Genomic DNA, 20,000 nt, shown 5'->3' with positions numbered 1-20,000 from the left:
ACTTTTCCCAAGAGGTACTGCATTTCAGCCAAAAGCAGTAGAAAAATCGTTTTCAGACTTGTGTTGAAAACTTCTAAAACAGTTGCAGCTAATACAATAATTATTATTATTGGATTCTTCGAAACATCAATTTTCTCGTGTGTTTGTAGACGAAGATGAGGTCATTTTCACACAAAAAATACCTTGTCTTGATAACAAGGCTGAAAGCCCAATTGTTGTACAATGGGAGCAAAACAGCTTGGGACTAATTCAATGTCAATATTTTCACAATACCAAAAAGTCCATCAATGGACAAAACTATTAATTTATTACATATTACTTTAAGTACAATGTACTCCACAACTCTTTTAAACTTGAGATTGTTCATTATAACATCAACGCTTAGCTACTATTTACTGACATGAGAAAAATTCTTGATTTCACTTGATGAGAAAGCTGCAAACAAAAAGTAAGAGATCATGGTTATAAATAGATCATTAAAATGCCAGCTACAATACATGTTCTTTGATAGCTTTGGAACATTTTAGGGAAAGAAGAGAAAACTTGTAAAGCCTTTGTTAACTTCCTCTTAAGGTGGCTCGCACCAGTTTCAACAATTGAGGTAATGCGTTATTAGAAGGAAAAACTCTACAACACTGGTTGACAAAATGGCAATGTTATGGTACCAAATGAAAAAGCAGTATTCCTTAACGAGATGCACTCCTCAATGTTGTCTTAAAATGCTTTTATTATTTTTTGGAAAGTAATTAGCAGGCTTCGATCACTCTCTGCCAATTTATGGCTCCTTTGTTGCCACGGTGACCTATTGCATTACGTCAATTGATGTTTCATATGGTACCATAACTTTGCCATTGCTTGGTACAGTTTGTTGAAACTGGTTTGAGTCTCCTTAAACATTTTTTAAACCCTGCATCCTTTGTTGTTCAAACGGTGGACAGCTCAATTGGTTTTGGTTGATGCTGCCTATTCATCTTTTGAACAACTTAAGTCTGACAGTAGTTTATAAGACTAACTGACATACTCTTGTATTCTTATTGCATCAGACTATAGACGTAGTGTTTTCACTCGCATGATCAGTAACGTTGTTTTTCCACTGATGCATGATAAAAGAGCTCAATTCCAGGAGGATTAGTTCGGTATACCAACATGGCCACCATGATTTCACATGAAAACACTTTATAGTCTGAGATTAATATTCAGCAGTAAATGAATGAGCTACCTGTATGGATATCCATGGTACTTGGAGCGAAACACAGACAGCAACAAACTAAAGAACAGGACTACAAGACCCAATCCAACTATCACAACAACTGCAAGAAAAAAACAATTATGTTTAATTTAAGTTGGGTCGCTTCAAGCCTTCATAGATTGAAGTTGACAACATTATGTACCGGTATTCCTTCCTAGAAGTGAAAAAGTGCTAAATGTCTGGTTAACCTGTCCTGGACTTTTGACTAAGAACACAAATGAGTCAATAAATTTTATATTAAGTTACACTTACATCTTCGTTTTCCAACTTCCTTGACTTCGAGAGCCTTTTCATTAAGAAGGAGCATGCCAGCAACATAGAGAGCATCTTGGATATCAGTCAAAGAAGAGTTTTCCAAAATATCCTTTTTTAATTTTTTAAATTTGGGTTCTTTTCAGCTTTCATGCTATTGAACAGAGACAGTTGAATGAACAAATTATTATGGGAAGAGTGCTTAAAATTTAAGACACAACAAAAGGAATTGCATAAATAATTTTTGCAGCCCTTCTACTATCTGAATTTTGATTCTGGTAGATCAGTTTCTGCCCATTTAAGAAGTGGATGCCAAAAATAAGGAATACTTGAGCACCTTAGCTGTTGATAATTACAGTAAACAAAGCCATTGTCTCACTGCCATACACACATTTTTGTTTGCGTAGAAAGGATACTGAGGAAAATAACAAAGTGTGCTGCAGCAACAAATTGGGCATGATTGCTTCAATGAATGTAACTATCAGATTACAAAAAAATGTGATTAAGATAACAATATACAGGCAAAAACTAAAAATAAGCCTGAAGCTTCAGTGAGAACTTGGTGCCATTGTCAAGGGTAACTAATAGTTCAGTCCTTAATTTGCATAAGTTAGATAAAGACCTTAGCGCAAATTGAGCCTGATTGTACATTTAAACACGATCGTAATTGTTTAATGAGTAACATCTCGTTAACGAGACAATCGAAGTTGTTCTGGCATTTTTTCAACAACGTAAAGCAATTGCGAAGGTCATCCAGAACTGTGCCTGCATGTCTATTATCATAATGAATACACACTGACGAGGTCTTGCTTCTATGTCGATCGACGCATACAAACAGATGCCAACGGGTGTATCCGACATAACAAGTATTGCACTCGTCACACTTGAATTGATATACAATGAATATAATGCGCATTGTTGGTCAATGAGCTGATGCTTTGGTCCACCTGTTGGGAACTCCTGGGCAATCTTGCGACTCGCAAAAACTGCCTGGACAGTAGTCTGCAGCTTCACATTGAGATCTTTCAACTGCATCTTCACTACATTAACAGACTCCTGGTCTTTAAAAGGTATAACGACCCAAGAAGTGTTTTCTGTCGTAGCTTTAGCCCGCAAAGAAGACTGGTCAGTGACCCTTGAAGACCTTGACAAAGACAGGGGTTATGCGCAATCGAGCATAGTTGTCAGTAGGCCAAGCTTGTACCTACTGTCGACATAACTGTGGTAATGGAGGAGCAGATCACTATTCATTGGCTTCACAAACACTTTAGTTTCGATATGATATAATAAGTACAAGCGTGACCTACTGACAACTATGCTCGATCCCGCGTATCACCTGTCTTTGTCATGGTCTTACTTCACTGAGGAGTCCAAGCGACCGAAGTTTGTGCTATCTAAACTGAAGTATCCCCAGCACCTTGTGGACTCCATTGTTAAAGCTGTCCTAAATTCAAGGGTCACTGACCAGTCCTCTTTGCGGTCTAAAGCTACGACAGAAAACACTACTCGGGTCATTATACCCTTTAAAGGCCAGGAGTCTGCTAACATCGTGAAGACACAGTTAAAAGATCTCAATGTGAAGCTCTAGACTACTGTCCAGCCACTTTTTATGAGTCGCAAGATTGCCTAGGAGTTCCCGACAGGCGAACCAAAGCTTCAGCTCATTGACCAACAATGCGTTGTACATCAATTCAAGTGTGACCAGTGCGATGCTGGTTATGTGAGATACACCTGTGGGCAGTGCACAAACATGATAATAGACATGCAGGCACGGTTCCGGATGACCTTCACAATTGCTTTAAGGTGTTGAAAAAATGCCAGAACAGGTTTGATTGTCTTGTTAACAAGGCGTTACTCATTAAACAATTACGACCGTGTTTAAAGGTACAATCAGACTCAATTCGAGTCTAACTTATGCAAATTAATGACTCCAAGATGTTGCCAAAACGTCAGGCTCTTTTATGGTTAGTTTTTGCCAGTGTAAATTCTGTTCTCATCAATTTATTTTTCAGCAATATGGTTGATTGATACACTGGCCAAAATTTAATAATTTATTATGTGCATCTTGTTTCATGCAGTCAATACTGACTGCAAGAAAAAATAAAAATGTCAACAAATATTATAATTCTTACCACTTGTCCTGTTTGTGGATTTCTGTGGGCATACGGAGGTCCTCGAATATGATTCCACATCTGTCCAGATGTCATTGCAAATACTATACACTGCAAGGAATAAAAAATGTGCCCTATTGACCTGTCAGTTCACTTCTAAACATAGAGCAGCTTATGTATAAGACTAGACTAAAGGCGCTTTTACACTGTGAAACGTTTTGTGCAACTTGTCTCGCAATGTTTTGGCGACATTGTGGTGGGACAAGTTGCATGAAACATTTCACAGACTGAGTGTAACATACCCTACAACAGCCAAAAGTACAATATTACATTCTACTTTTCATGCAACTTGTCTCGCAACGATTTTGGCCGTTGCATTTCACAATGTAACAGCACCTTAAGTGTGCAAAAAGTTTTCTGTGGAACACTTATGCTGAGAGAGTCTACGCAGCTAACCTGACATCTTACGACACATCAAAGGGGAAAGCATTGTACAGAAACTTGGCTGCTTCTTTGTTGTACACAATGGTACCTACCGGTAAATATTATCAATTCCAGCAGTGAACATTGCTACTTTCAAACAGTGGAAGCTGTAAAGTACAGCTAATCATAGTTTTGTGGTCATGTTGCATGTGGGCTTTTTTTTAGCCCACATCACGAACCGTTGATTTCAGTCTGCAGTTAAAAAATTCTGATCATGTGAGAATATATTTTGTGGCTCTGCGGTTTTTCGAAAATACTGATCTCAAGACACTATTTTTCTGTTGATCTCCCCAAAGAGAAAAAACGCGAAACGATGTTGACAGCGAGTAAAACCGGCCGAAGCTATTACGGGTAACCCAGGAAAAGCCTTGTCCGAGAAAATGGAAACTTTTCTTCGGGTTTTTTTTCTTTTCTTGGCCGTGGGAAGAACAAAGGACTAGCGCCACGTGGTTGGTAATTTTCAAAACCGCAGAGGCACAAAAAATGTTATCACATGATCAGAATTTTTCAACCGCAGACTGAAATCAACAATCCGTGAAGTGGGCTGAAAAAAAGCCTTGTCCACGGACGTCTGAGATCGATAGTATGTATAAATACATATAAAAGAGGACGATGATAATGCAGTTAAATACAGTAAAAAGAGATGAAAAATTGTCACACCCACCAATGCTCCAATGGCCCAGTATGTCCTGTTATACAGGAATTCAAGGTTTTTACGTCGCACATAAAGCAGTCCTCCAATCAGGATAACCAGCAAGCCCATAACCACAGCACCCATATAGTTAGGAGGACGAAATACACGCACCTACAGAGTAAATAGTAGGTGTTCTAAAATAATAATAATAATAATAATAATAACAACAGAGTACTCATCAAATGGGGTCTAGCTCACTAAGTATTAGTAGTACAGTGGACTGTTAATAATTTTAGAATGGCATGTAAATATTTTTATTTTAAGTTATTTTTTTAAATCAAGATTTTAAATGTTCAAGTGCACCCAAATAGTTAGGAGGACGAAATACATGCACCTAAAGAGTAAATCAAGCGATGAAAATAGGTGTTCTAAAAATAATAATAATAATAATAATAACAGAGTACTCATCAAAGAGGGTCTAGCTCTCTAAGTATTAGTAGTACAGTGTACTGTTAATAGTTTTAGAATGGCATGTAAATATTTTTTATTTTTAGTTTCTTTTTTTAATCAAGATTTTTAATGTTCAAACTTTTATATGTCATACACAATTCGCAACATTAAAGTAACTTCATGTATCTTCAAGACATAAAACATCAGCTTGAAAATTCCAGTCCTTCTCCTCCCTCCTATCCCACCCCCCCTCCCCCCACCCCCACCCCATGGCATTTGCCTGTTTTATTTCCACTTTTCCTAAGCCATCATACATGAGTTCCAGGTTAATCGTGGAAGCACACACTCATGCACCTGGTGCAGCAACTCAGATTCAGGTTGGATTATCTTTTCCTTACCCAGTCAAGAAAAAACCAAATCCACCATTCTTGCCTTTAAAATCTTGACATGGCATTCATCCATGGCTGCAGGCAAGCTGCAACAGGATACACCTGACCACATACAAGCCCAGCGACTCAACTTCAAATACATGTAAAAAACAGTTTTCCAATTCCCCAACCCATAGTCTTTAAATCATTGTGAAATAGGTAGTTATACATGCATGAATGTATAAGGCAGGAATGCACTATGAAGTTATACATTTTCCTCACTAATTAATGAATAAATTAATAAATTGTAAGTCACAAAAATTAATACTCACATGCACATCAGTCCGCTCTCCCACCCATTTTGCTAAATGTTCAGCAGAAAAACCCATTCTACAAAGAAATATACACTAAAGCTTCAGATAAGTCATTCACTTTTATATGGAAAAAAAATAGCGCTGGTACAAATTTATGAATATTCGAAATTGTGCAGCCATCTCACTTTGTCCCCAGAAAAGTTACCTTTGGTTATACAATGTCGTGTACATGTAAACTTTCAACTGTAATATCTCATACGTCCTAATGCAATAATCATTCATTACCTTTGAATATCATACATGTCTGCCTTTTTTGGTTTTCCTTTTGGTGGAAAGTGCATGAACACTGGTGCAGAGTTCAGTCGTAACTGCCGAAAAACATGAAGGAAGAACAGATCATGAGCATGACCAATCATTGTATTGATAGTTATATATATATGAATTATCTTCAGTTGTAAAAATTTTAATGTTACCGGTACACTCACTATGGCTGAAGATGATGTTTGAAACATCGAAACGTGTTCCGAAAATTCAAAAGTGTGGTTGTATTTTTTAAAATATTACTAACACTTGTGCTATCCAGACCATTTGAAACAAACAAACAAAAAGGAGCAATATTAATATTATTGTCAATCTTATCAGGTCAGCGGTAATGCATACAGTGTATGTGTAAGGAACTTGTGCTTTGGAAGCCAATGTGTGTGGTGTATTGAATTGTTTTGTAGTGTTCTTTATACCACTTTGAACATTAAAATTAATGGATTAATGATTTGCATTTTGGGCTCAGTTCATTAGCATTTCTCTCACCCTTCCCTCCCTTTTCCCACTGATTTTATCATATTGAAGCTGGAACCCAGGCAGCCGGTACTGGAATCTCCACGACAATTCAAGCACCCAACCTCAACAGTGCTACACAAATGCCTATTTTAACTTTGTTATTGATCAACACACATCTTACCGCATTAAAGACATCAGCACCTTCATCAAAGTCCACCATTGCAAAAAATACTTTACTGGAATACTGTTGAGAGTATCGCCAGGAATTAGCAAGTATTGAAAACTCATTGTTAGCTTCCCTGTTGAAAATGAAAAGAGAATGATTTATGTTGGGTTCAAAATCTGTAATTACACTGTATGCAAACATTACATTTAATTTTAATTTTTTGCTGTTTAACTCAAGATTGTTTTAAAAGATTAATGATAAAAAACAACATGACATGTTATGACATCCCGTTACCGTTGTCATTAACCCATGGACCCCTGGGAGTGAGACTTAATAGATTTTACTCTGTCTAACGACAGACAATTTTATTTGTCAATGCAGGTTAGTTGGAGAGTCAATGGGTTATTAACATGAGTGGAAGTTGCTGTGAAAAATGTTGGTGTGAAAATAAATACATGTAAATCAAAGCGTGGGAATTGAAAAGCAGGAATGCAAGCAAATAAGGGGAGAATTCTTCAAAAAATTAAAATTGCATAATTATTACAGTCGAACCTCTCGTAAGTGACCACCTCTCGTAAGTGACCACCTCTCCTCAGCGACCACTTTTCCAAAATACCATAAGTTTCCAAGTACAATCACTATAAGTGACCACCTCTCGTAAGCGTCACCACTAGATAATAGTTTGAAATTTTCTTTTGTTTTTAACCTCCTGTAAGTGACCACTTGATGGGTAATAGAGTGGAAATTGGATAATTAGGCGTTGTAACATTATCACATTCCTCAGTAGTACAAAAAAAGGAAATTTGTCAATGAGAAGTACCGGATTTTTTCTGGAAATTGACTTTTTACATAAAAACATGTAATACTTTGGTGCACAGTAAAAGACAATAATAGACACAACTTGGGCGTAAACAAATGTACTGGCAAGGTGTGCATAACACCCACCACCGGTATGGACCAATATAGCCTCTGCACCTAGCCGAGGGGGAGCCTCATGCCTGTATTGCAAGGTGACATAGTTGTTGGCATAATGTCCTGGGGCCAAGTTAACCCAGTCCAGCTAAGTAACAATATGCCCCTTCCCTGCAGGCAGCAATTCCCAGCCCATATTTCATTATAGAGAACTATTAAAGAGGTTACAATAAGCCCATAACAAAAAAAATACAACAGAACCAGGAAGCAGAATGGAAGTGGGGGAGGGAGGGATTAAAACTGCTGAACAGAAAAACAGAACAAATTCAGCTTTGGAAATGTAAAATCGAGTAGGCTCACAAAGCGGGATGAATGAAAGAGCCAAATAAGGTATTCATGTGACGGGAAGTCACGCTCTCCTCCCAGGCTCTGTCCAGTATTTGCTTACCAACATTAGCATCTATTATTTTTATTCTAAAAATAATATCATTTAACATTTTTAAGAAAATATGCACTTACACTGTACTCCATCTGAGCCTTATTTAAAAGAGACAACCTCAACCCTTTGACACCCAAACCAGCCTAAACCCGCCATTTTTACTGTCTAATGCCAGACGATTTTACTCGTAAATGGGGAACCCCCGGGAGTCAATAGGTTAAGTGTCTTATAAGTCACTGCTAACGAGCCAGAAGGCCCATCAGGCCGGCGCTTACCTCCGGTTTCCGTAGCATGAAGCGACTAGGAGTATTTATACTCCCCCCTGGATGGCATGCTAGTCCATCGCAGGGTTACCCCCAGCGTTACGCCGGTACCCATTTACACACCTGGGTGGAGAGAGGCACCGTGAGAGTAAAGTGTCTTGCCCAAGAACACAACACAATGTCCCCAGCCAGGCCCCGAACCGTTAGTCGAGCACACTAACCATGAGGCCACCTTGCTGCGAGTCAATAGGTCAAGTGTCTTATAATTACAGAAAATTAGAACTGATTTCCTGATAGACTGTTCTCTCAAAAGCAGTCAACAGTTTGACGAAACAACTGCGGTATGAAAATCAAAGTACAGTATTCGGAGCAGTCAACACAATCATTCCCTGTTCAGTCCAGGTCATATCCAAGGTTTTGTATTTTTCATTTCAGCCAAGGCATCGATGTCTTGTTGTCTCCATAAAAATGTAAACGTACAATGTATGAGATTTCTGGTCCGTTTTCCGGTCACAACCACCGGCTTTGCCTTTATTGGTTATTCTCTTAGCAAATTTGGTTGTGCACGGGGTAAGTCTCTGCAGTTACCATATGTTATTGACTAGAGGCAAAATATTGACTCAATATGGTCTGAGTTTTCGTAAGCAACCACCTGCCGTTAGCAACCACCATTTTGGGTGTTTGCTTAAGGGAGGTTCGGCTGTATGTCTAAAATATAGCCTATTAATCAAGATCAAATAGATCAAAAGTAATGACCAACCCTTCCCTCCTTATAAAAAGCAGCATTTGTAGATTTTACTTTAACCCTCTACAATTTTACTTGACAATGTCAGAACTCCTTGGGAACAAAAGGGTAAAAAAATCTACAATTCTTGCTTTCTTGATCGATTTGCCTTCTAAGAGGGTCACTTATGTAGATCTTACTCTAACACCAGTTGAGATGATTTTACTCTTCAGGTGCAAACGGGTTGAGCCACAGGCTTCTCTTTGGACATGCATGTACCACGCAAAATTCATTAGCAACAATTTTATAGTGTGCCTTGGTGCCAGGCTTTTGTACCTGGCCTGGGAACCAGTCCTCACTAAAATTCTCATGTCAACAGACACCAGAGTTCATAAGAACATTTGAAGAGGCCCTTAACCCAGTGACCTCCGGGGGTTCCCCATTGATGTGTAAAATCGTCCGGCCTTAGACAGAGTAAAATATCAAGTCTGGCCGGTTTGGGTGTCAAAGAGTTAATGGGGATTTTCAGTGAGTGATTAAAATGGACACAAATTCCTCGTACCTGCAGATCGTGCATTGCCTGTGTGGGGCAAGTGCAGTGAGCATGAGAATAACAGAATAATTCCTTGGTGATCCCCTTAAATAAGTTCTGTATTTATCACCATTCAATCTTATAACAGCCTTTCGCTGATTCCACTCCATCAGCTGTTTTACACGGGTATCCAGCAAAGACTAGGAAAAATTTGTTAGAAACAATTATAACTTAAATCAAATGTTTATTACGAAGAGCAGGGATGGCAAGTGGTGATAGCACTCCCGGAAAAACATCTCTGGGTGAATGGTGCTTCCTGGGTAAATATTTCAAATTTAAGGTTGTTTTTGGTCTGCCTGCTGCAGTACATGTGTTCTGGAAAATAAATTCACAGAACTTTGAAAACCACTTCCTGAAAGTCATCATCACTATATATAATACAATGTAACTGTTATGATTGTCATCAATATCGTCATTCCCTCTTTGATTTGCTAAGTGACACATGATAAAAACTGTAAAAACCATGATTAATTGCCACTACCATGACAAGAAACCAATGGATAGTCAAGATGTAACAGACTTTTTCAAAACAAAGAAGAGGGAGGGAGAGTGGTACAGAGTTCCCAACAGTAGAAAAGATCACACAGCTGGGCAGTATTAAATAAGAATTGACTTTTCTTTTTAATAACATCCCAAATCTTGCTTTTTTGTTTTGCTTTTTTTTTTTTGGCTTGGGTGACCAAATTACAATGTACATAACAGATTTTCTTTACCCGTTCCCAGATTTAGGCCAATCTAGTTCTGTCAATATCATCACAGCCATACCATAATTATGTGAGAATGATTTCCTTTAGCTGGTCCCAGTTGTTTGAAGGGGTGGATAGCGCTATCCACTGGATAACTCAATTGGTTTTGCTAGTGTTTATCAACTGGATAGTGATTTATCTGGGTGGATAGCATTATTCAGCTTTTGAACAACTGAGGCCTGGACAACAAATGGAGCAATTACAGAATACCTGTCCACCTAGAAGCATTACCATTTAACCTCTGCAATCCTGAGGTTGATGAATATGAATCTTACTATTAACTTGAGCAGTAAAGTGGACTGCGACCACGGTCCACAATGCCATAGTTGTGAATGACAAGTTTAAAAAGGAAAAGCAGTAAAGCGGACTGCCATTGTGGTCGAACGTAAAAGGACAATATTGGTAAAGTGGAATGCCACCGTAGTCCGCAGTCCCATAGTAAAGGAATATGAAAATTATAACTCAAAGGAATAAATTGCACTGCCACAACGGTCCGCAGTCCCGTAGTGAAATACTGTATAATAATGAAGACCTTAAAGGGACTGCCACCACGGTCGGCAGTACCATAGTAAAATACTGTATAATAATATGGAGACATTAAACACACTGCCACTGCAGTCCACAGTCCCAAAGTGAAAGACTCAGTATAATAACAAAGACATTAAAGGGACTGCCACCGTGTCCGGCAGTCCTGTAGTAAAGAATTGCAATAAATAATGAAGACATTAAACGGACTGCCACCATGGTCCGCAGTCCAGTAGTGCAAGACTGAAGAATAATGCTCCTTGTTCTGCTTCAAAGCTTAAGGAACAAGGTACATTCATACGTAGCACGCCTATTTCTCAGTGCACTTGTTTACCTTTGCGGCGAAAAGAACAAGGCACATGCATGATTGTATAGCGTGCTTGTTTCTCAGCACGCTTGTGTCGCCTCATGGTTTACAGAATGAAGTATATATATGTTTAACAGTGCAAGACTACATAAAAATAACTATGATGCATAAATTTTGAAAGTGAAGTTAACTGAACAGTAAAATGAAAGTTAAATTTTTAAAAAAGTGCTTATGCCTAATCAATGAAACGAGCGCTTAGGCTTAAACAGTAAATTAGCGCTATTTTCTTCACAAGCTCTTTGGCTTAAACAGTAAACGAACACTATAATTATTTTTCAAACAATCTCGTAAAGAGTGTAGTTAACCAAACCAATGAAAGCTAAACTTTTAAGAGTGCTTAGGCCTAATCACTGAAATGCGAGCTTAGGAGCACTAGGTAGGCCTTAACACTTCATTGAAACCTGTCAGAGACTAAACAGTAAACAAGTGCTATTTTCTTCATAGGATCTTTAAAAAAGTGTAGTTAATGGAACCGTAAAACAACGGATAAAATTTGAAAAGAGTGCTTAGTCATAATCACTGAAACAAGGTCGAAGGTTTAATCAGTAAACGAGTGCTACGAGTGCTACAAGTGAAACAAGAGCACGACAACAGACCATGAGGCAATGCAACTGCAGGACTGCAGGACTGCAGTGGCACTCGTCGATTTACATAAATTCTATCTAGCACTGTGGGACCGTGGTGGCAACTAGGGTGTTGCGAAAACGAAGACCCTAATTCTAAGACCCCAAAAACTCTAAACTCGGAATCGAATAAAGTACCCCCAAACCCTCAATTTGGCTAACCCTAGGCATAAAAACCAACTTTAAGCCTAGTTAGGCTTAGGGTTAGCCAAATTGAGGGTTTTTAGGTAATCTTTATTCGTTTCTGACCTTTCAACTTTTTGGGCTCTTAGGGTCTTCGTTTTCGAGATCCCCGCGGCAACTACTTAATGTTGCATTTAGGTGCACAGGTGTTATGTAAACTAGCTCAACTAATTATGGAATGCACAAAGAAGCACTGGAATCGCAGAAAGAAAAAGATTGCAGAGAAAATCCAAGCTCACTTTCAAGTATAACAATTGCAGTTAGGGAGAAAACTATAGCACGACCATTTCACGGTGACAATATTCAGTGCAAGCTACTTATATAACTGTCGCTTTGAAAACTAATTTCAAAACGACAAGAAATTTAGCCTTACTTCGCTAAGATGATAATGATGTGGCTCAAGTTTTTTTCCCGGTTCAAAATTTCCAGTTCAATTTTGATTTTTCTTTGTTTCAGATTATGACAATGAATAAAAAAAGGTAAACCAAGGAAAAATTTGAACCACAAGTCAACAGTAAGCTCAAGTCTCAATGCTTCCATGAACGAAGCAGTAGATCACGGCGAAAAATTATTGAAAAGAATCTAGAAAATATTCACTCCTTCCAAAAAAGAGTTTTGCATAACATTTAAAACACAGATTCTCACCTCTTTAGTAACTTTTTTCTTTCCATAACAGAAAGAAACTATCAACACAAAACAAAAGACAAACAACCAACCGCGAGTCGCCATGTTGGACCAGTGACTGTTAGTTCCCAGGCTTTGTCGAGAGCGTGAAAAAGGACTTCACGCTTTATTTGGAAAACGCAAAAATTCCGCCTGTTGTATGTTGCGCAGGCTACGATTTTATTGCCGCGAGGAAAATATGAATTAGGTGTGCAACCTAAATATGGTACACCTTGTATTTGATATATGTCAGATTCGCTCACCTTGGTGGTTGGTTGGCCGCATCGTTCACAGAAATATAGGCAACTGTATTTCAATGATGCTCTCAATGTGACTGGGCGATGCGGTTATGAGCTATGCTGCCAGTCGTTATTTGACTCTGTGGCTGTGTGATGCAGCTCGATTCAAATACCCACATCTCACCCTTGTTCACCATAGAGTCTCCAGTAGCTCATTGGTTAGAGCATCCGTACTAGATCACGGAGGGTCGTGGGTTCAAATCCCATCTGGGGCTCGGATTTTTCCGAGTTCCCAGTGGGTTCATTTGTACACCTTGTATTTGATATAGGTTAAAAAATAGCTTAGAGCTCCACACACGCCGGGGAAACTCGCATATGAAAGGAGCAGGGATGCTCATCGTCTCTCTTACAAATTTTGGATTTTGGTCTCACTTAGGGTATTCTGGACAAAATGCCATCATATGTAGCCGTGAAGGCCACGTTTAGGATTGCACACGAAGAAATATAAAAATATATATTTAATATCTTTTCAATATGGTCTCTTTTTAGGGCTGGGCCAAACCCTTTAATCCTTTTATAGGGGTTTAATCCAACGAGCATCCCCGCCCCTTCAAATGCAAGGTTCCCCCCCCCCCCACCCCCGAGGGGGCTCCACACCTATACCTATCCCACTATGACTGAAATAAGAAATTAAAAGAAACCTTACGACTAAGGGAAGGCAGGGTCTATTTGCTGGAGTTTTAAAGCAAGCAACCGTGGACAATCTTCCTGTCGGTGTACGTTGGATCAGTGGCTTCATCTGATCGGCGTAATTACAAGTTGAGAATCTAAATATTTTAAGCAAGAGCCGATACAACGTCGATTTGATTTTAGTGGTGTACTATATTTCGGCTGAAGGAGGCTGGTTGTATCGGCTCTTGCTTAAAATATTTAGCTTTTCTATTTACTGGGTTGCCATATGGCAATCCAGTCAGAAAATGAGTAGAATTTCTCCGTTTTTCGGCCGCGTCAAGAAAATGGAAAAGTTGCGCAATAGGTCTTTCCTTGCACTCCCCTGCCAAGTATTGTCTTTGTGCGTAGAGTCTTCTGCGCGTATTTTTGGTAGGTTTCAGGGGGTAGTAGAAATGCGTAGATCCGGAGGACACAGTAGAATATTTAATTAGCCTGCAAGGGCGTCGAAGTCATTGTAACGCGGATGGCGTTTTAGTGGATCATGTTAAACAAAATATACCCTTATGGAGCTCAAGAATGGAACGTACATTAAAAGCGACGAATAATGGTCTTCGACAATTGCATCTTTCGAGGTCTGATATCAAAGTGAGGTTTGTTTCTACTATTTTACTAACTGTAATGTTATGTACAACACTGAAACCAAAGGGCAAATTCTGTATGGGTTTAACAGAAATTGAAGGAATCTAACGCCTTGAATGCATCGCATCCCAGTTGTCTGGCTGTTTACATCTATTTTGTACTCAACTCTGCACAGTCTTCAAGTAAGAAAAAAGTCGAAATGTGACAGTGAAGAATTATTTGAAAGAAAGTTTGTTGTCTCTTTTGTGCTTCATTATTCACGGAAAAGTTTCTTCCGAAAAGGGTTTCATCCTGAACTGTGAGACTGAAATTTATTTCATTGCTTATGGTTCCAGTGGCAAGGATGGTTTCTTGTTTGCACGCACGCCATTGAGATAGGAAGGGGTTTTTTTCGCCTCTAATAGCAAATATTTTGTTTCAATAAATTTTACGCTGGAAAAGGTTTTAGTGAGATATTTTGTCCAAATGCACGCCCAAAAATAAAGATTTAAACGATCTTTCAGTAGAATTTTTTATGTAATTTAATATTCTCTGTCAAACATTTGCATAAGAAGCTTGAAATAAACATTGCAAAGGGTCGGGTCTCGGGTCAATCAGGGCCCGACAAAGAAGGCTTCCCGACCCAACAGATAAAATATATATATTCAGTTAAATGTTACCCTGGATTCCAGAGGTTATTTTCTCGCCATGAAAAGAGTGACAAAAGAGCGAGTTACGAATTTGTCTCTTACAACATTCCAAATTTTCGATTTTATTTTTTGTTACATGACAGTGACAACGATTAATTCACTCCACCGTGAGAATTTCCCAGTAGAGTGACCGGTAAACATTGCACAAATATTTTTATCACGAGGATAAAACCGGTTTGCCCAAAACTCTTACTCCTGGAAGTCAATCAAAATTGGAAGTGAGGTTTTTAGCAGCCTGTACCAGAGGTTTTTCTCGCCGCTTCGTGACTCGCTCTTTTCATAGCGAGAAAATTACCTCTGGAACCCAGGGTACTTGCCTGTTTGAGCTCAAAAAAGTGAAAGACCTCAAAGTGGGACAGGATATTTCAAAATAAATCAAGGTGTGAACGTGTGAGCCAAAGAGACACTGCTGGCACGATGTCTGGGTGACCCCTCAAATGGTCTGCATGACCTCCCACTTGAAAAAATTAATTGGAACGCGGCAGCTCAATACCACCCAGCTCAGTTCTGCTTTGTGCCACAGGCAACCCAGTTTACGCTCATTGAGCGCCTTTTTTTTTTAAAGGGAAATTTGTTTCAATCGTGGTGGGGTGGTTATAGGTTTTTCCACGGGGGAATAAAATCATAGCTTGTGCAACTGGCGGAATTTTTTCGCGTTTTCCATGTGTAAGCGGAAAGTCCTCAGACGTGACTCTCCGGTGCCACCATCCTTTTAATTGTCCTTAACCGTTTAGATGTCATTTTGTCTCTTTTCTTTTAACGTTTATTATTTATATTATTAATCCATTCACTCCTGACAATAGAGCGGTTTTCAAAGGAGTGTCGTAAAACCAAAACCAAAGTAATTACTTTGGCCAATCAAAAAGGACGGAGACAATCCAGTAAACCAATCAAAACTCGAAGTAATTACTCGTAGCCGACACAAAGCGCGGGAAAATGTGCACGTACGTGCTACGATTGGTTTTGGTTTCACTTCTGATTGGTTTAAAAAGTGGCGCGAGAACTTTGAACCAATCACTGAGTGAAGTAATGCAAAACCAAACTAATCATCTAATTACTTTTGACACTCAATTGAAAACCACTCTAAGACTTAAAGATTGCACTCTGGCTAACCAGAAAATTTTACTAGCCGATTTGGGGCGCATTAGGTCTGAATGGGTTAACAACATCTAGATTCACTCAAAAATCCTTTTTTATGTATGGTACATGTACTTCCAAAAATGAAAGGTAACAAAATGCCATCTTTACTGTCCAGGACAACCAAGAAGGCATTTGTTAATGACAGCACGTCATATTTTGAAAGTTGAAAACTTTTCATGCAATAGTTAATTCCAGCCAACATGTGTAAATTATGTCGTTTTGAAACAAGGCTGCATTGATATTACATTTCCTAAACAGTAAGAAGCCAAGATTGAGTGGTACAGAGAGAGAACTTAGAGACCAAAATAACAAAACCCCTTGCAGTTTATTTCCTTCAATTATCACAAATCATATTGGGTCTGCAACCCGGGGGGGGGGGGCCTCCCATATGGAACAGATGGGGATGCTCGTCGGAAATTTTAAATTTAACCCCAAAAGGAGACCATCTGGGCGGGGCTCAAGCTTTTTATAACCCCAAAAGGAGACCAATCTGGGCGTGGCTTAAGCAAATTTTGACCTTGGCGGCTTAAAATATTGGTGCTTTGCCCGGAACACCCTAAGCGAGACCAAAATCCAAAATTTACACCCCTAAGTGAGACGACGAGCATCCCTGTCTGTTTCATATGGGAGTTCCCCCCCCTCTATTCAAGCAAGCTTATGTAGTTTATATTTCCTTTAATTAAAAAATTAAATTATAACAATATTATTTTAATTGGGTCTGTAACTCAGTTAAAGTAACCTTATATAAAACATGGTTTTACAGTAAGCTGAAAAAGTAATATTATATGCGAGTTTCCACAGATATATGCCATTTAAGAGGGTGTGACCTACTTGCTCAGATGTATGACCACCAGACCCTTGATATGGGAGTTAAATAATTATTCCTTATAATTGCCCAGACATTGCAAATAATTGAGGAGAAAAAGCTGCCTACAATAATTTATGATATATTGCCTTATTTAGCTGGTGTCATTAGCTGACCACCTGTTTTTTCACTCTCCTAGTGTTAGGCTTCGTCAGTGCCAACAAATGGATATAAGCAGATATAATCTTGACTAGTCACAGAAGAACCAAAACTTGTAAACCCCTTCTCACAATAAAAACTGGACTTGATAATGATGTTAGGATAGTGACAGCACATCATTTTTTTAACCTTGTTTTTTATCCTTTTTTCTTGAAATGTTTTTAAGGTATGTTTTATTCCACTTTTTAGAGGAAAATGTATGCCTAAGGCACATATCCAAAATATTATCATACAAACTATGAGCAAAAATAGCATGCAAATAGTTCCTTATAAAAATTATATAAAATGAGCTAGAAAATATTCCACCTGACAAATTAATGTTTAATTTTAGAAGCCCATAAGCAAGCTCTCTCTTTGTGAGTGAGTGAGAACAATAGGGGACCGAGGTGGGAGGGTGCAAAGCCAGAAAGAACCTCTAACTAAGTGCTCCTACCATTCTTAGATGTCATAACTGAAGTTATGCACTTTTCCAGTTATTTAGTATAAGCTCCAATTTATAATAAAACAGTAAGCTTACTAAGGTGCATTCTTTTTTACCTTGGGTACTTGATTGATTCTGAATGTTTTCCAAACTCCTTAAAGTGCCTATGAAGCAGAATTTATGTCCACGTAGTTTGAAAGTACAATATTTGAAATGCACAATTCCAAAACTTGAGAGGACTGCGATAAAAATTGTTGATTTTACAAGGATGCAAATTTCAGCTATTTTCCTTTCAAAAATTGCATTTGAATCACTCTGCCAAAACATCATGTGACATTCATGTGTGACATCAGTTTGTGTGAAAGAAACCAAGTCAAATGAGCTAAATGCAATTTCCATTTCATATCTGGCCTCCCGCACTGCCAGAGCAAGATAATCTTGGTCTCTTTCTTTGTTTACACTTTCTGAGTGTCACTGTCAGCCAGTGACTTCATATGGCATTATTTGGCCATGAATTTCTTCAACATCATCCTCTCCTTGATCTTCGTCAGAGCTGCTCGATAATTCAGCAAAACTACTCTATTCAGAATCACTGAACATTTTCTTTAGCTCTCCAAAATATCTTCTTGGCAAGACTCCTTGCTACTGAAAATCATGTTGAGCAAACAAACTTGAACACACAAACTAATGTCACACAATGGAATTTTAGAATAAGTTTGGATCTAGTCCCCTGACAATTCTTGCGGCTAAATAGCTCAAGTTTGCACGCTAATAAAATCATCAATTGTTATCGTAGACTTCTCAAGCTTTGGAATTGTGTATTTCATACGGTATATTTTTAGAATGTACCGAAATAAATTTCGCTTCATAAACTTTAAATTTAAGTACAAAACTAATCTCAAGACTGGATCCTTTAGTCTCCTACGCAGCCGTTCTTTGTGTGGTTATGCAACGCTTCCCACACAAACACTTTTTGTTTGTGTGGGGAGGAGCATCATGTGACCACACAAAGAACAGCTGCATAGGAGACTATGGGTCCCTATACTTTTAAGAAATATTGTGGTGCAACAGCCATAAAAATATTACAAATTCTCCCTAGAAAATTTTCTTTCAAAATTTTTTGCCTGAAAGGCCTTCATAGATACAAGTGCATATTTATTTCAAAAAAGCAGTTATCTTATAACAGGTTAATCTCCACAAAATTCTTTCATGTGCTATTGACAGTATTTAACAATCTGAGAAAAATTCAGTTAAACTGAAGGTAAGAAAACAGAGAACTGATTGCACTGTTTGAAGTAAGATTGATGCTAAACTGGGTGGAATACCAAGGCAACTTATTGAGGGGTGGTGAATGGTTCATCAAAAACTCTGGGTCTCACAAAATTTTAGTCGAATTTCACGGGTCTCGCAGTCTCGTTTTTTGAGCGGTTATGTGCGTCTCGCTTTCTTGTTTTTTATATGAAGGTGTCAAACACTTTGAAGTCTCAGTCTCGCAATCTAAAAAGTCAAAATGTCTCAGGCTCGCAAAGAAAAACGCTGGTCTCGCCGTCTCGCAAAGTCTCGCATTTACCATTCGCCACCCCTTTATTGGGTTTGGTCACAATGACCAGGGATCACCCTTAATTAGCACTAACTGCCCCATTAAACAACCCAGCCCTGTCAATTGGGGGGATATCCCAACTCAACACATTAACAAGTAATGCTGACTTGACATTGGCTGTTAACTGGTGCCAGAAACAATTTACCACTTGCGCAAACGCAAACTTCCCGAGCCTTGGGATCGGCCGCAACATTTGCTGCAGTGGCAGTCATGAGGTTTTTGAAGGACATGGATTGTCCATCCAGTAAGACCTACCAACATCAATAAAACAACAAGTTCTTTTAAATTACAGCTCTTACAGCTATATGAAACAGCAAAGAATACCCACAGTGAAAACTACCTTTTTTTAAGAATTCACTTAATGTGTACCATGAACTTGAAGGGGCTATGTCACATTATTTTAGGGTGTTTAGGGGAACTCTTTAATCACAAGGTTGAAACTCGACAATGGTAATGTGGATTTCCTTTACTGAAAAAATAATCGTTACATCACAAACAAGACGATTCTGAGCAAACACGACCTTTAACCTGGCAATTTGCCATATACTTGAAAAATGTCAAGCCCACTTTTTTCAAGAATACCCAAATGCAATCCGTTTCAATCTTGTCCACTTGTGTTCATCAATGCTTCTCTTTCCTTTTGCGGTATTTCTTTTACGTTGTTCAACAGATGTCGGTGGTTATTAAAATGTTTCATTTCTTATTTTTGGGCATTTTGGGTGTCATGAAATTACA

At 38.6% G+C, this 20,000-nt stretch overlaps 2 protein-coding genes across 2 annotated transcripts in view; both read right to left on the bottom strand.

Moving 5' to 3' along the window:
• Window positions 1-284: 284 nt before the first annotated feature.
• LOC138015874 (tumor suppressor candidate 3-like) lies at window positions 285-12,926 on the bottom strand. The gene is given in 11 exon segments (XM_068863002.1): window positions 285-435; window positions 1,220-1,310; window positions 1,502-1,576; window positions 1,918-1,982; window positions 3,635-3,723; window positions 4,760-4,900; window positions 5,880-5,937; window positions 6,147-6,229; window positions 6,820-6,937; window positions 9,705-9,874; window positions 12,824-12,926. Coding segments are annotated over 11 exon segments (990 nt in total). The 5' UTR covers window positions 12,908-12,926; the 3' UTR covers window positions 285-419.
• A 3,600-nt stretch (window positions 12,927-16,526) lies between these two features.
• LOC138015239 (zeta-sarcoglycan-like) overlaps window positions 16,527-20,000 on the bottom strand; it is an 18,654-nt gene continuing 15,180 nt past the window's right edge. Inside the window, exon 6 of the mRNA XM_068862203.1 lies at window positions 16,527-19,516. Coding sequence (XP_068718304.1) covers window positions 19,355-19,516 — 162 coding nt within the window. The 3' untranslated portion in view covers window positions 16,527-19,354. The remainder of the gene's footprint in view (window positions 19,517-20,000) is intronic.

Source organism: Montipora capricornis, chromosome 9 (assembly GCF_036669925.1).
Source record: "Montipora capricornis isolate CH-2021 chromosome 9, ASM3666992v2, whole genome shotgun sequence".
In the NCBI taxonomy this organism is placed as follows: Eukaryota; Metazoa; Cnidaria; class Anthozoa; order Scleractinia; family Acroporidae; genus Montipora; species Montipora capricornis.
Note: the sequence above shows the minus strand (reverse complement) of the source record. Positions and strands in the feature narration are given on the sequence as shown.